The sequence below is a fragment of the Syzygium oleosum genome, unplaced genomic scaffold (genome assembly GCF_021117445.2).
Source record: "Syzygium oleosum isolate NSW1041296 unplaced genomic scaffold, Sole_v2.1 Sole_v2.27, whole genome shotgun sequence".
NCBI lineage: Eukaryota > Viridiplantae > Streptophyta > Magnoliopsida > Myrtales > Myrtaceae > Syzygium > Syzygium oleosum.
Window position 1 is genome coordinate 3,989,510 of NW_026607511.1, and position 16,276 is coordinate 4,005,785.

The following is a 16,276-nucleotide window of genomic DNA, read 5'->3' on the forward strand; positions in this document are numbered from 1 at the left end:
GCTCATTCGGAGTCATGGTTTTGTTTTTTCACCTCCAATTTGCAGAGTATCTCCCCTCTTACTGATGAGCTATGGAAACAATTAACTGCAAGCTCCCAGGTGATTACTACCGGTTCGACCCGCTCAGGCTTGGCAAGGACCCAACATTTCTCAAGTGGTACCGAGAGGCCGAGCTCAGCCATGGCCACGGTGGTCGGCCTCTTTGTGGGCCAGGCCTGCAGTGGCATCCCGTGGTTCGAGGCCGGGGCTGACCGGGGCGCAATCACCCCGTTCTCCTTCGGTTCCCTCCTCGGGACTTAACTCGTCCTCATGGGGTGGGTCGACTTCTTCAACCCGAATTCACAGTCTGTGAAGGGGACCACGCCGTGATCAAAGACTGCCGAGAACTTGGCCAATGCCATGGGTGAACAGGGCTACCCGTGGGGCAAGTTCCTTGACCCGCTCTGCCTCGCTGGGACAATCTAGGACAGGGTCTACATTCCGGACATGGAGAAGCTGGAGAGGTGGAAGCTGGCCGAGATCAAGCATCCCCGGATTGCTATGTCAAGCCATGTTGATCTTTTTACTTTAGGCTGGGCAGCGCAAGAACCCTGCTGGGGCTATTGGATTGTAAAGAGTTTGAACTTGAATGAATCAAAAATGGTTGTACTAGTGGATAAATTGGATTTGGGGAAAAAATTGAAAGCTTAGACAGATTCGAGCCTCCAGTGTTATACGTGAAATCGCGTCCCCCGCGTTGTGATTCCATCCTGGATTCATCCCTAGCATCTAGCGATGTGTTTGTAATAGAGCTTCTCATATGATAACTCGTGATCGAGAAAGTATTTTATGTGACCATAAGTTGCTCACATGTTAGTAAAGTGATCATGTAGAAGAATATCGTACGAGGAAGTTTCGTTTGATGCTTCTCGTCGAATGACATGGGGTACATCCATTACACAAGAAAGATCTTTCACATAGAGTTTATCGAAGAGGGCAACCATCAGTAATTTGAAGCAAAAGGATTCAAATTCAAATACAGGACAATCTTTTTTTTCTTTTTGCTAATTATAATTATCAAACGAAGTACATTTTGCGAATTTGCGAAAATCAGATTGCACCAAACTGAAGTTGCAATATTGATGATATAAACCCGGAAAAGTAAACGGTACTCTCCATATGCAAGCTGGCTTATGCAATAAGGATGGTAATGACAGAGAGGCAGTGAATGATTATTAGGTGGTGAAGACTGAGGGAACATTTCCTACATTCCAAAAGAATTGCAGTTCAACGAGGGACGATGCCTTTGCCTAGGAATCTTCAGCTGAGAAGATCCAACGCAGATGCAACAAAACTGTCTTATTAGCTCCATCTTCGAACAAAGCCACCTATTAGCTGGGGCATAGTTTGACCTAGGAGTATACCCGCGGTTTCATCGAGCATCCAAGCATATCTATTAGCATTTCACTGCGCTATGATCATCGCCAATTTCCCGTAGAAACATGCACATCCACCTTCTGATGTTCAGCATAATGGGTTCCTCAACGTCGCTCAGAAAATCATGCTTAGCCTTATTCATCTTGCTGCTAAACCTTCGGATCACCGGAAGTAGTGATTCTTCGCTAGGTTATGATGGAGACGAGAGAAACGCTCTTTATGCTCTGAGAGCCACTTTCAATAACCCTTTCTTGAACAATAACTGGACTAGCATACATTGTTCTATGGACGATCCCAGATGGTACGGCATCCAGTGCAGCAAGGGCCATGTCACAGGAATAGTACTGGAAGGTATGGGGCTGAAGGGGCTGATCAATTTCAACGCCTTCATTCACTTCTCCGAGCTATCCATCCTGAGCTTCAAGAACAATGCTCTTCTAGGGGAAATAATGAACTTTTCGGGAAATCAGAAGTTGGCCCGAATCGACCTGTCAGGGAACAAGTTCCACGGTCCAATCTCCAAGTCGCTTTTGAGTCTAGCTTTACTAGCATCGTTGCAGCTCCAGAACAACAACTTGACAGGAGAAATCCCTGAGTTTAATCAATCTACCTTAATCTCCTTCAACGTGTCCAACAACGATTTGAGTGGACCAATCCCATCGACGCCACTTTTCAAATCATTCGGCCTGGATTCATACTCGGGCAACCTGGGATTGTACAGACCGCCCTCGCATAACTCCTGCAATTACATGAGCTCCCCTGAGCCACCGAGCAATGCCCCGTTGTCTTCCAATCCTTCCATTGAGGATCCTGAAAAACGCAAGGGTCATTCCAATTCTGACTTTCGCATTATTTTTCTGCTGTTCAGCATGGTGGCTCTACTTGCTGTGATCTTGATCTCTATCTTGTGCTATAAGAAGGCCAAGAAGCTCAAACAATCATTGAACCAAGAGAATAGCAGAGAAGAAGAAGCAGTGGATGAGAAAGAAGAGAAAAGCGAGGCAGTGGAGAGCGGCAGAGTCGTAGAGAGGGGAGAAGATAGAGAGAAGCTTATACTCTCCGAAAACGGTGGAGAATTCGAATATAGTGATCTTTTGAAGGCATCTCCGGAGGGAATCGGGAAAGGCATCTTTGGGAACACCTACAAGGCGATCTTGGATGACAGGCAAGCCCTCGTGGTGAAGATTTTGAAAAACCTGAAGCCAATGACCAGCAAGGAGTTCACGAGACGATTGCAGTTGCTCGCCGATCAGAAGCACCCGAATCTGATTCCTCCTCTCACCTGCTTCTTCTCAAAGCAACAGAAGCTGTTGATCTATAGATACGCAGAGAAAGGCAACTTGTTCAACCGCATTCACGGCAAGCTCTCTCTATCTCTCTTATGGCATTCAAACCAAATCTAGTAGTGTCCAGGAAAGCACATCAATGACCAGGAACAACACCATTCACCACGACCCGAGTATTAGCCTTAGGATTTCCCTGTCTACTCATTCAGTGACAAGTCATTAGTCATTAGACATTCTATTACTTGGTAATTAGTCTTAGAAATATAAGGAACTAGGAAAGATTAGTAGAACCCAGCATAGCAAGTTCAAAAGAACCACCTAACTTTTTGAGCTATGGAATCTAATCAAATACTTAAAATAGGTAATTCTTATAGCAAGCAAATAACGAAAGCAAGCATATCCTACCATTGAAAGCTGCTGGATAGATCAGATATCAGTAAACACCAGTTCCAGCCGCTGATCGGTTCCATGCCGGCGGCCATAAAAGCGGCATGCTAGTTTGTGGCACTTTGTTCTTATTGTAATTATCATCTAATGAAAACCAGTCCGCAGGAGGAAGGGGAAGCAAAGAGCGGGTGCCATTCAGGTGGAACTCCAGACTATCAGCTGCTCAAGGCGTGGCTCGTGCCCTACACTACCTCCACATCAACTCCAACTCAATACCAAACGTCATCGTCCCGCATGGGAACCTGAAGTCAACTAATGTCCTCCTCAATCAAGACGACACCGTCATTGTCTCTGACTACGGCCTCTCCTCTCTTGTCACACTCCCCATTGCCGTGCGATCCATGGTCTGCTTCAAATCCCCTGAATACCAAACCACGCGACTGATCTGCCCGAAGACGGATGTCTGGAGCTACGGTTGTCTGCTTCTCGAACTTCTCACTGGCCGAGTCTGTGCCCATGCGGCCCCATCGGGAGTTGATGGCGTGGATCTCTGCAGCTACGCCCACCAGGCAGTGAGAGAGGAATGGACTGGCGAGATCTTCGACTCCGAGATCAGAGAGGAGAGAAGGTTAGCCAATCAGATGCTCGAGTTGCTGCAGATAGCGATACGTTGCTGTGATGAGTCTCCTGATAAGCGTCCCGAGATGGCGGAGATCGCGCAGGAGATTGAGAATATGAAGGTGGCCGACGATTGCGAGGACAAATTTGTCACGTCGCCTGACAACATTGTCCAAAGCTCCTGGTGATGACAGTTGATAAATGATAAGGACTTCTATTAGGTTGGCTGTGGAAACAGATCATATTGTTTCCTGTCATTGAATCTTCTTTGAACATTGTCCAAATAACATTAACCCACGAAAACAAAGAAGACATGGAGTTCACAGAAGAATGTTGTCTGCTATTATTGATGCTACAAAGATCAGTATCTGTTATGAATTGGTTTGCTCAAAATAACTGATATCCTTCTATTGTGCGCCTCTTTTCAATTCCGATCTCTACGCAGGATAATTAATATTCTCCATAACAAGTCAGGAAGCTCGTATAGTATAGTATGTAGGTGCATAGTCAAGTACCTGCCAGTGTCTGGCGTGCTTCTAGTCAACCACTTGTTGCCATTGACTAATTATTGTAAGCAACGCCAAACCCAAAAAGTTCAACCAAATCGTCAGTCAGTCTGTCCATCCTTGACGAGCCGTTATTGCATGATCTCGATGCATGTGAAGGGCGGTGGCAACTTCATCAGCCTTGAGTGCCTTGATGGCGTGCAAGTTGACAGAGTGAATTTATTTATTTTTTCGAAAGTTTTAAAATTCAATTGCACTTTCACAATAAGTTTTAAGATTTCTGGAGCACTTATCCTTAAAATAATTATGCACCATGAGATTGAAACAGCCAATTTGTACCGCTGATAGAGAACAAAGTGACCAAGTTTGCCATTATTCCAGTATTTTCATCAAACGAGTTCCTAGATAAGTTTTAGATAATTCATTAATTCAAGACAAATGACACTGAAATCTTTATAGGTTCACTCAGTTTGTCTAATTTGGCCTAACATTAACACTTTGAAATCCTGCTCAATCAAGAATAATGATAAGAATGAATTATTTAAGTTTCGTTCTTCTCAGAAGCTCATTCGGAGTCATGGATTTTTTCACCTCCAATTTGGAGAGTATCTCCTCCCCAACTCTTGAGCTATGGAAACAACAAAATGCAGGCTCCCAGGTGATTTGGGTTTGACCGGCTCAGACTTCCCAACGACCTGGCATTCCTCAAGTGGTACTAAGAGGCCGAGCTCATCCACAGCCAGAGGGCCATGACCGTGGTGGTCGGCAGCTTCGAGGACAGTGCTAACCCGGGCGCAATCGCCCCCTTCTCCTTCGGGTCCCGTCCCTCTTCGAGACTCAACTCATCCTCATGGGGTGGGTCGAGAGCAAGTGGTGGGTCGACTTCCTCAACCCGGACTCACAGCCAGTGGACTGGGCCACACCGGGTCAATGACAGCCGAGAACTTTGGCAATGCCACGGATGATTTAGGCTACCCAGGAGGCAAGTTCTTCGACGCACTCTGCCTCGGCAGGATAATCAAGGCCGGGGTCTACATTCCAGAAGTGGAGAAGCTGGACAGGTTGAAGCTAGCCGAGATCAAGCATGCCCGGATTTTTATGTAGCCATTTTGATCTTTTACTTTGAGGCTGGGCAGGGCAAAACCCATGCTGGGGCTCTTGGATCGTAAAGAATTTGAACTTAAATGAGTCAAATGTTTGTACTTGTAGATCAATTGGACTTGGGGGAAAAGATTGAAAACTTAAGACAGAATTGAGCCTCTCTTGTTGTCTGAGAGATCGTGATTGAGAATGTATTTTATGTAACCGTAAATTGCCAACATATCCCTAGAGTGATTGAAGGATACCACACGAGAAAGTTTGTTTTTGACACTTTAATAAACAAGATGATTTGTCGCATAGAGTTTACGAAGCAGGTAATGACCAACAATTTAAAGGGTTAATACCACGAAAAACCCCAAACTGGTATACCTATGATAAATTTATCCCGAACTAATTTTTTTGACAATAAAAAACTCTGAACCGGTACACTTGTAACAAATTTACCCTCTGTTGAATTGGATTAATACTACGAAAAATTACAAATTGGTAAACCTAGGACAAACAGAGAGGTAAAACCCCAAACTGGTACACCCATCAACTGTCACACGTCTCAAACTCAGCAATTTAATAATAAAATTTAATGAAAATTAACAGATGGTAAATTTGTTACAAATGTACCAGTTTGAGATTTTTGGTGATCAAAAACTTAGTTTGATGTAAATTTATCACATATGTACCGGTTTGGAGTTTTTCGTGGTATTAATCCTAATTTAAAGCATGAGGATTGAAATAACCAAATTCAAAATACAGGACTATCCATCAACAATTGGACATCGCAATTTTATACTTAAGGTTAAACAGCCAAAGCGAAGACATGCCAAAAAATGGTTTCTTTTCTGCTAATTACAAGCACAAAACGAAGTAAATTATAAAGGAAATCTTTCGCAAATTTGCGAAAATCAGATTGCACAAAACTAAAGTTGCTAGATTGATGATATGAACCCAGAATAATAAACAATCCTCTCCATAGACAAACTGGATCCTGCAACAAGGTTGGCGATGACAAATAGGTAGTAAATAATTATTAGGTGGTCAAAACTGAGGGAACATTCCATGAGATTTAGCAGCTCAACGAGGTACAATGTGAAGCCAGCCTGCCTAGGGATCTTCAGCTGAGAAGTTCCAGTACAGATGCAACAAACCTGTCTTGGTTCCATCTTCAAACAAAGCCACCTAATAGCCGTGGCATGGTTTCACCAAAGAGCATATCCGCGATTTCATCGAGCATCCGAGCATACCTATAAGCAATTTCCACTACGCTATGATCGTCACTGAAATCCCATAGAAACACACACATCCACCTTCTGATGTTCAGCATAATGGGTTCTCCAAAGTCGCTCAGAAAATTATTCCTAGCCTTATTCATCTCGCTGCTTAACCATGGGATCACCGCAAGTAGTGCTCCTTCAGTAGGTTACGACGAAGATGAGAGAGCCGCTCTTTATGTTCTGAGAGCCGCTTTCAACAACCCCTTCTTGAACAGTAACTGGACTGGCATACATTGCTATATGGACGATCCACCGAGATGGTACGGCATTCTGTGCAACAATGGCCATGTCACAGGAATAGTACTGGAAGGTATGGTTCTGAAGGGGCTGATCAATTTCAATGCCCTCATTCAGTTCTCCGAGCTGTCCATCCTGAGCTTCAAGAACAATGCACTTCTAGGGAATATAATGAATTTTTCAGGAAATCAGAAGTTGGCCCAAATTGACCTCTCGGGGAACAAGTTCCACGGTCCAATCTCGGAGTCGCTCCCGGGTCTAGCTTTACTAGCATCATTGCAGCTTCAGAACAACAACTTGACAGGGAAAATCCCAGGGTTTAATCAACCTACCTTGATCTCCTTCAATGTGTCACACAACAATCTAAGTGGGCAAATCCCATTGACGCAGGTTGTCCAATCATTCAGCTTGGATTCGTTCTCAGACAACCCGGGACTATGCGGATCACCCACACCTAACTCCTGTGAAAACTTTAGCGCCCACGACTCAGTTAGCGATGGCCCGTCGCCTTCCAATCCTTCCGGATATGCACATAATGATACTGGAAAAAGAAAGAGTTCTTCCATTATTGGCTTTCTTATTCTTTTTCTGCTTTTCGACGTGGTGGCTCTACTTGCTGTGATCTTGCTGTTCATTTTGTACAAAAAGAAGGCCAAGAAGCTCAAAAAACCTGTGACCCAAGAGAATAGGCAAGATGAAGTAGCAGAGGAGGAGAAAGAAGAGAGAAGCGAGGCGGTTGAGAGCAGTAGAGTTGTCGAGAGAGGAGAAGATAGAGGGAAGCTTATATTCTTGGAAAATGGTGGAGGGTTCGAATTGAGTGATCTTTTGAAGGCATCTGCAGAGGGACTTGGGAAAGGCATCTTTGGTAACACTTACAAGGCGATCTTGGATAACGGGCAAGCCCTCGCGGTGAAGAGGATGAGGAATCTGAAGCCGATGACCAGTGAAGAGTTTACAAGGCAATTGCAGTTGCTTGCCAATCAGAAACACCCGAATCTGATTACTCCTCTTGCCTACTTCTTCTCTAAGCAAGAGAAGCTGTTGATCTACAGATATGCAGAGAAAGGCAACTTGTTCAACCGCATTCACGGTGAGCTCTCTCTCTCTCTCTCTCTCTCTCTCTCTCTCTCTGTCTCTCTCTCTCTCTCTGTGCCTTCAAACCAAATCAAGTAGTGTCCTGGAAAGCACATCAATGACCAGGAACAACACACTATTCACCACGACCTGAGTATTAGCCTTAGGATTTCCCTCTTGCAAGTCATCAGAAATTCTCTTCAATGGTAATTAGTCTTATAAACATGAGGAAGTAAATAAGATTACGTTAGAACCCAGCCTACCAAGTCCTAAAAAGCTAGTTAACTTCTAGAGCTATGGAACCTAATCACATACTTAAAATATGCAATTTCTATAGACATTAACAAAAAAGTAAGGAAAACAAGCAAATCCTACAGCTGAAAGCTGGTGTGTAGATCACATATCAGTAACCACTGGTTCCAGCTTCAAATTAGTTCCATGCTGTGGCCTTTAAAGCAGTTTGAACACCAGTTCTGAGTTCGTCTCAACAACTATTTTTGGCCATCCCCCATCTTTAGCAAGCATTAAGCCTTCTTTCTCAGGTGCTGCTTCTGAAAACCCTACATCAATCATTCTGCAAGCAAATTACACATAAACAAAATAGTAAGTCCTTATTTTTTGGTAGGAAATGCACCAACTAGATGGAACCGCTGGTAAACGGGCTGCACAGTTCAGTAGTAAAAGATATACAGTAGCCACCGTGCCCAAAGAGTGCCTAGCTCAGATGGCCAACACGCTCTTTGCACATCCCAGAGGTCGCGGGATGTTACTGCAAACAACTCTCAACTTTTCGAAAAGTCAAAGATTTGGTTGACCAGTTCAACAGGGGTCAACATCACACTTGACCGGGTCTTGATCGGTCAGGTCATAATTAAAAGAAGAAATGAAACAAACTGGTCCAATTGATTCAGCCCTTCCTATCCAGGATTCGAAGTGTTGATTACACACTGATTCACTCCATCCATTACAATCCATTCCCTTTCCATTTTATAAGACTTCCTCATGCTCGAATTTTAATCTTTTACATGGGTTGTCATAATCTCACTCTTCAATAACTAGAAAAATATATAAGTTCTAATAATTTAGTTGCGTAGATATGGTACTTTGTGCCATTTTGTGCATATGATGTGATGGTCATCTAATAAAAACCACTACCATAGGAGGAAGGGGAAGCAAAGAACGGGTCCCATTCAGGTGGAACTCCAGATTATCAGCTGCTCGAGGGGTGGCTCGTGCCCTTCAGTACCTCCACATCAACTCCACCTCGAGAACAAATATCAAAATTCCACATGGGAACCTGAAATCGACCAATGTCCTCCTCAATCAAAACAACATCATCCTTGTCTCTGACTATGGCCTCTCCTCTCTCATCGCGCTCCCCATCGCCGCGCAATCCATGGTCTGCTTCAAATCCCCTGAATACCAAACCACGCGACGGATCTCCCCGAAGACCGACGTGTGGAGCTACGGTTGTCTGCTTCTCGAACTACTCACTGGTCGAGTCTGCGCCCATGCGGCCCCACCGGGAGTCAAAGGCGTGGACCTCTGCAGCTGGGTCCACCGGGCAGTGAGAGAGGAATGGACAGCCGAGATCTTTGACTCCGAGATATCAGTGCAGAAAAGTGCTGCCCACGGGATGGTCCAGTTGCTGCAGCTTGCAATGAAGTGTTGTAATAAGTCGCCAGATAAGCGTCCCGAGATGGCAGAGATCACACAGGAGATTGAGAATATGAAGGTGGCGGTCGATTCCGAGGACGACGAGGACGTGTCGATCGATCGGTCCCTTACTGACGAGTCTTTCTCGACGACATCGTCCATTGCTGTTGCTGATGACAGATGAGAAATGATAAGGATTTTTATTGGGTTGGCTGTGAAAACAACACTAACATAAATGTCCCAGCAGTGAGCTGAGTAATCTTAGTTTGCAATGATGAGATAGATTATGAGTCACATAATAAATGGCGAATTCAAATATTTTTCATGTAGTTTACACAAGAATAAATGTAAACTCCGAAAGTTTCTTCTTTAGATTGAATCTTGAGCAATAGGGGATGCAAAAAGGAAAAGAAACTCAAAGTGGAGTATAGGATAACCATTCTGCTACTGAACGAATTCCAGAGTAGGAGAGATCTGATTGACTTCAAGTTTTGAGTGTATAAAAACCTCACTGAATGGCGCGGAGAGTTCATGATTAAATTTCGCACACTTGAGGATAAGTTGCGTGCATACTCAGCAGCAGAATGCTCTGTTGCCCATAGTTTCTTATAGAGGCGACTGTAAGATTAACTTGACAAAAGACACAGTATTGGCAGCATCAAACCGTAACTACTGCTGGAGAAAAATCTAAAATGAAAAATAATACAAGCAAGAAAAAACCAATACAAGAAATAGTAAAATTTCCGGCAGAAATACCATGGAGAAATTGAATGGCTGAACAGCCCCATGAAAGGCATAGTCATCTGCTAAGGCATGGCTTGTTCATAATATGTGGAGCAACCATGATTCTACTATCAAACCAAAATCCAGATAAACACTGAGACCAGAGTCTCAACCCTTCATTAAGATATACTGGAAGAAGGTTATCATATCATAGAAAATTATTCAAAAACAAAACTATTAAGCAAGCGAATGACAAGCCATCCAATCTGGAGTAGTAAACCATGGAATTTCCCCTATTGAATACATGAAAGGAGGGCTTCTTATACATTACAGAGCAACGTCAAAAGTAGAAACTAAAACCAAGACAATAAAAAAAAATCGAACTAAAAAGACATAATTGTTACAGAGCTCCTCAATATGTTACGAATTTCTCATAACTATAAACCTTTCTTCTCTGTGAACCTTCCAATCAGAGGACTATCTGTGAACCTTCTATTTGTGACCAGGAAGTTCCTAACATTTGAGCAACTCGTGTGAAAGTCCAGCTTTTCACTCAGTTTGCATAAACACAAAAAATAATGGATTAGGCACGCTGTTTCATTTGGGTGTCCCCTGACTTCCAATATTACTGCACTGCATACACTTTTCATGCACAACTTAGTTTCCAATACAATGCTTGACATAGATGAGTCAATGCTTGAACTATTGAGATAAATGTCATCAAGGATGAAAAGACCACTCAAGAGTAACAGATCTCTAGAACCTAAGTTCACCATTTTTATAAATTTTGGATAGGCAAAAGTAACTTAACTATAGGGCACCGAGAAGGTGCAAATTGATATACAAAAAGAGCTCTATTACAAGACAAACATATACTAAGTACAGCAATTAAATTTAGAAAATTGGTTTATCATCAGCATAAGAGCAAACTATCCATGTACAGTCAAAAGCAACGGATCTGATCCTGTCTAGTGCACAGAACCACTCTCTAAAGACATTTAATATTATGTGATCTCTTGACAGATGGAGAAGCTAGGGGATAGATAGTATGTGTAAAATGAATGGTATAATTCATTCCCACTTATTTTTTTGATGTTTTATTTTTTGGTCAACAACACATTCCCAGTTATGGTTGCACTTAGAGATGATGCAGGCAGTTAAGGTGATAGTTCTTTGTAATATTGATCGTAACAGTTACCAAAAGCACAATTATCCAATTTCATCTGACTTTTCATATTTCCTTTACTTTTTAGAACTTGTAAGATCTTCTGACCAAAAAAAGAACTTCTAAGATCTTCCTATTCAAGATGTCTTAGCTGACCAGTCCATTATTCAAGAATCAAGTCTGAAATAGGGCAAAGTTCATCATCCATCCTAAAACTTCTTTATCATCCAGATATTGTCATAAACAGAGTACGCTATGGGTCATTTGCAAAAGTTCGAACAAAACTAGATGGATCTAAGGACTTATTCCAGAGGGCTGACTACTCACAAGTCTCCAATTACTTTAAGTTAGGATTGTCAACAATCCTTACCCTTGCCCCTTCCCCAATCTCCCCAGCTTATTGTTAGCAGTTAATATTGGTCCAATAAATTTGCGCATCCTTCATTTAATTAGAAATTTTCCAATCTCATCATCGATAATATCATCTTTTTTTTCCTTTTCTTTTGAAAGATAAACAAAATTCCATGAACAGTAGCGCCCTATAGGGCCTGAACAAAACAGCTTCAGAAGGGAAGCCACATATATGCAAAACTATGCACTCTTTAGTATTGTTTTTAACACCTCGATAATATAATGCAATTATATATGATCCACCAAAAAGGACTGTAGGCTAGGAACTAATTACCAGAGATCAAAAACTGAAGTACTTCTTTGGAAATGAAGAAATGACCACAATAATTTTTAAACATGCCAATCATTGTAAAGTACATGCGTACAAAAGATTTCAATAAGATCTTTCCGTTTCGCATAGCTAACTTGGGACTTTTAAAGACTGTCTTGATGCATAGATAGTCTCTCAAGTTACATCACATTTTCTCCGGAAGACAACACAAAACAGTGTATAATTTGTAAAGCAGGAGACGCCAAATCATCGCCAAATATCAAAGTTAGGCTTACATATCAAAGAATGGAAAGTACATCGATTCAATGAGGCCAATTACAACAAATACTTTGATTCTCCAATTAAAAATGTATACTATACAAAGAAGCAGAATGGCTCAACCATGCGGACTAGCAAGGGTTGGCTATCTAAATCCTACTTCTTCGCTCTTCACCGAGAACCAAGCAAAAAGAAGAGGTTACACAAATCTCTGAATATCATAATATTCACAGCCAAGGATCTCCTAGGTAAATACGATATCTTTATGCTATGAATCTCAACCTCATGCTCGGTATTGCCACTATATCACTATTTAGCCTCTGAATGAATGACTGGAAGATAGTCTCAAAAGCTGGTCACGTATAGATTATTAATGCCCACAAAGGGGGAAAAAATCTTGTATATACAACCATACCAGCAGGTTTAGTCTCTGACCTTGATGTATTAGAAGTTCCGCCTGAAAAGCATATTACCAGAAAGAAGTTAAGCAGGATATTGATATTCGTGAATTTTAAAAATGAATGGTAAATGCAAAGACTAAAAGACACACCACAAGCAACTGACAGACAAACCCTGAGATAACGCAACTCTTACTTGTGGAACTGGTCAGGGAATTCATGCATGGTTGAAACCACTTTGAATTTAACAAAGTGGCAAGCTTAAGAACTAGCACGTCTGCGACTTACAATGCCTTCAGATTCAAGATGCTGCATAGAACTTTAAGTCACTGCAGAAGCAAATTCTTCGCTATCTGTAATCAGATCCTCTAGCAATTGAACTGCATGCAGCTTGTAGTCTTGGTTCAAATGCTTCATCAAAGCACTATGGGTGACAAAATCAGGCTGCACATCTCTACTTAACATTTCTATGTATAACCTCAGTGCTGCTTGCCAATCCCCCCTATTGCAGTTTTCATTTATTAATATGGTATAGCTATACTTGTTAGGAATGATTCCTCTCATCTCCATTAGGGCAAAAAATTTGTAAGCCTGATCAATGTTCCTCACTCGGCAAAAACCATTGATCAGAGCATTATAGGTGATCACATTAGGGGTAATATTCTTCTCTTGCATCTCCGAGAAGTAAGTACCAGCCATCTGTAGCCTACCCTGGCCGGCATAAGCATGGATCAACACTGTGTACGTCACAACTGAAGGTACTAATCCTTTGCTCCGCATCTCATAAAACAGCTCCCTTGCTTTTCTGAGCTGGCCCATCTCCGAGAAAGCATGGATTATGCTGGTGTAAGTTACATGATCCGGCAAAAAACCATTGTGAACCATCTTTTGCAACAGGTCACATGCTTCTTCTAGGTTGCCTAATTTGCCAAGCCCATGCACAAATATATTGTAAGTGATCAAATCAGGAGGGAAACCCTTTGCCAGCATCTCCTCTTGCAGGCCAACCGCCATACCAGCGTCACCTAGCTTGAGCTGACTTACTATACGAGTTGAGTACGAGACACGATCAGGCTCCAATCCTTTGCGCAACATTTCATTGAAGAAGCTTTCAGCCAAACATAAATCTCCCAACTTACACGATGCATTAGCCAGGATGGTATAAGTATAAACATCAGGAGGAATCCCTCGATTAATCATCTCATCTTTCAAGTGTTGAGCAAACTCCAAGTCGCCATTCCTACAAGCACCATCTATAAGGGTATTGTAAGTGATGGCATTAGGAACAGCATCATGGTATTGTAGCTCCTCAAACAAGAGCAAGGCCTCTTTCATATTCCCCAATCTACAATACCCATATATAAGAGTGTTGTAAGAAACCACGTCCGGATGCAAATTCCTCTTGACCATCTCCGTGAATTGTCGTCTAGCATCAACCATCTTCCCCCATTTACAGAGGCCATACATCATGGCATTGTAAGTTGCCACAGTAGGAGATGCCCCTCTAACTTCCATCTCCTCCTCAATACCTAGAGCCTCAACAAGCAATCCCTTGCTGCAGTACCCAGAAATTAAAGGATTATAAGTGTGTGCCGAGACCTCTATTCCTAACTTCAGCATCTTCTCAATCAGTCCCTTGGCCTGTTCTAGCTCTCCATTCTTGGACAACCCATTTATCAACACATTGTACGTAACATCATTCGGGAAGCACTCTCTCTTATGCATCTCCGCCAAGAGCTCCAGCGCCTGCTGCATTTCACCTTCCTTGCAATACGAATCCAACAAAGTATTATACGTGACGATGGTCGGCTTTATGCCAAACTCCTCCATCGTCCTATAGATCACTCGAGCTTTAACTATGAGCTTCTTATCTCTAAGAATCCGGAGAATCCTATTACAGTTCTTCACGTCCGGCAAGATCCCTTTCCCCACCATTTCATCAAAGGTCGATAGACAATGCCCAATCATCGACTTCTTGGTGTACACCCACAGCAGAATATCAAGAAGCTTCCCCAAGACCTCGAACCGCACTCCCCCGCCGACCAAAACGTCGAGAATCTCATCCATGTCGAGGCTCACCGCCTTATCCACGACCCAGTAAGCCGACCGCATCAAACCGTTCTCCGCCAAGATTTCAAGAACCACGCAGAACGAGCGCTCAGACCGGATAAAACCGTCCTGCACCTGCACCCATCGAAACAACCGCAAAGCAATCCTGGGTCTCGCGCGGATCGAGCCCAGGACCCGGGCGAGCAACCCGGGGTGGACAACCAGGTCCCGGAACTTATCAGACACCCACTTCTTGTTCGCGAAAGCCCGGGGCGTCCTTGCGACCGTGGTCAAGATCAGGTCTCGGTACAGAGATTCCGAGACCGGCGCGGGCTCGTCGGGGACCGACGCCGAGCAGCCGTGGAAAGAGAAGCGGAGCGGGGGGGGCAGCAGCCGTACCTTGAGGCGGTGGCGGGGGTGCGAAGCGGGGAGGGTCGTGGCCAAAGCTTTGGAAGCTTTGAGAGGGAGGGTCATTGAGGAGGAGCGAAGCTGGTGCGACCGCCGCGCCTCCGCCTAGACATTGAAGAGGGGGGAGGGAGGCGTCGTTCGAGGTCGGCGGGGGATGGGAGAGCGACAGAGGTGGGAGGAGCTTGGCGGCTGCGCCCGTGAGGCCTCGGCGGCAGTCGAAGGGTTTTGCTTCTTCCATGGTGGGAAGTTGGGGCCCTTCGCCGGCGGGTTTGGTGGGCTGATTGGGTTGGGGCGTAACCCTATCCCGGCGTTTATAAGCACGGATAAGCCCATATAAAACCTGGATAGGTTATCCCAACACTAGATTGGGATACACAAAGAAAAAGGGAAAGAGATGATCGAAAAAGAAAAAGTAAAAGAAAGACAAAAAGAGAAGGTCGATCTCATTGGACCGGCGGTGCGTAACGGCAAATGGGTCGTGACATTGCCGGTCCGACCCTGTAATATAGCAAGTCGTCCGGTGATGGTCAATTTCATCTAACAAGATTGCTCACGAGCACGACTCAATCAGCCTAAAAGATGAACGGCGTTTCCCTATGTGGGTAAGGAAATCATGATCGGGATAGCGGACCCAAGGCTATGGAACTTGGGTGTGGGTTTTTGACAAGTCATGTCCCGCCATGTTCTATATGATGCTCGTACTCACTCGTTATCTTAGAAGCCAAACGCAATATACGTAATGCAATGTAGGGGTAATATACCATAGTATAACATGGTGAAGCCAAATCCCAATAACACTCTAGAGCATGAGATTAACAAGTGGTAATCCTTGGAACTGCTCCAAAAGCAAGTCCAGCGTGTATTTGTTTTTTCTTTTTTAAGAAATTCTTCTTTAACGAGAAAATGGACACTTTAAACAACCTAGTAACTTAATGAGTGAGTGATCATTGCTTAATGGAGCTTTCCAATTTGGGATCCTAATTCACTCGGATCAGGACATGATGACCTTGTTTGTTGGGTGAACTTCTGATGCTAGTGAATGAG

At 43.5% G+C, this 16,276-nt stretch overlaps 3 protein-coding genes and 2 pseudogenes across 5 annotated transcripts; 4 read left to right on the forward strand and 1 right to left on the reverse strand.

Annotated features, from left to right (window-relative positions):
• The first annotated feature begins 25 nt into the window (after positions 1-25).
• Positions 26-682, forward strand: LOC115691463 (chlorophyll a-b binding protein CP24 10A, chloroplastic-like; annotated as a pseudogene).
• Positions 683-1,481: 799 nt separating this feature from the next.
• LOC115691450 (probable inactive receptor kinase At2g26730) lies at positions 1,482-3,895 on the forward strand. The gene is made up of 2 exons (XM_030618072.1): positions 1,482-2,775; positions 3,255-3,895. The coding sequence occupies exons 1-2, from the start codon at positions 1,482-1,484 to the stop codon at positions 3,893-3,895; spliced, it is 1,935 nt and encodes a 644-aa protein (XP_030473932.1).
• Positions 3,896-4,875: 980 nt separating this feature from the next.
• LOC115691449 (chlorophyll a-b binding protein CP24 10A, chloroplastic-like) lies at positions 4,876-5,580 on the forward strand (annotated as a pseudogene).
• A 1,053-nt stretch (positions 5,581-6,633) lies between these two features.
• LOC115691455 (probable inactive receptor kinase At2g26730) lies at positions 6,634-9,733 on the forward strand. The gene is made up of 2 exons (XM_030618079.2): positions 6,634-7,909; positions 9,054-9,733. Exons 1-2 carry the CDS (start codon positions 6,634-6,636, stop codon positions 9,731-9,733), a joined length of 1,956 nt encoding a protein of 651 aa, XP_030473939.2.
• Positions 9,467-15,420, reverse strand: LOC115691454 (pentatricopeptide repeat-containing protein At1g22960, mitochondrial-like). 3 transcript variants are annotated; one of them, XM_030618078.2, is made up of 3 exons: positions 12,972-15,420; positions 12,813-12,834; positions 9,467-9,719 (listed from the first exon to the last, which is right to left on the reverse strand). In XM_030618078.2, exon 1 carries the CDS (start codon positions 15,296-15,298, stop codon positions 13,097-13,099), a length of 2,202 nt encoding a protein of 733 aa, XP_030473938.1. In that variant the 5' UTR covers positions 15,299-15,420; the 3' UTR covers positions 9,467-9,719; positions 12,813-12,834; positions 12,972-13,096. The 3 variants fall into 3 exon arrangements, with proteins under 3 accessions (XP_030473938.1, XP_030473937.1, XP_030473936.1); XM_030618077.2 differs by having other exon boundaries at positions 12,793-12,834; XM_030618076.2 differs by lacking the exon at positions 9,467-9,719 and having other exon boundaries at positions 12,369-12,834.
• Positions 15,421-16,276: the final 856 nt, after the last annotated feature.

What these genes read in the sequence shown, in the direction of transcription:
- LOC115691450 (XM_030618072.1), top strand. Translation starts at nt 1,482, where the DNA reads ATGCACATCCACCTTCTGATGTTCAGCATAATGGGTTCCTCAACGTCG. An exon ending in CTTGTTCAACCGCATTCACG is followed by an intron (nt 2,776 to 3,254) that starts GCAAGCTCTCTC and finishes ACCAGTCCGCAG; the next exon opens with GAGGAAGGGGAAGCAAAGAG.
- LOC115691455 (XM_030618079.2), top strand. Translation starts at nt 6,634, where the DNA reads ATGGGTTCTCCAAAGTCGCTCAGAAAATTATTCCTAGCCTTATTCATC. An exon ending in CTTGTTCAACCGCATTCACG is followed by an intron (nt 7,910 to 9,053) that starts GTGAGCTCTCTC and finishes CCACTACCATAG; the next exon opens with GAGGAAGGGGAAGCAAAGAA.
- LOC115691454 (XM_030618078.2), bottom strand. Translation starts at nt 15,298, where the DNA reads ATGACCCTCCCTCTCAAAGCTTCCAAAGCTTTGGCCACGACCCTCCCC.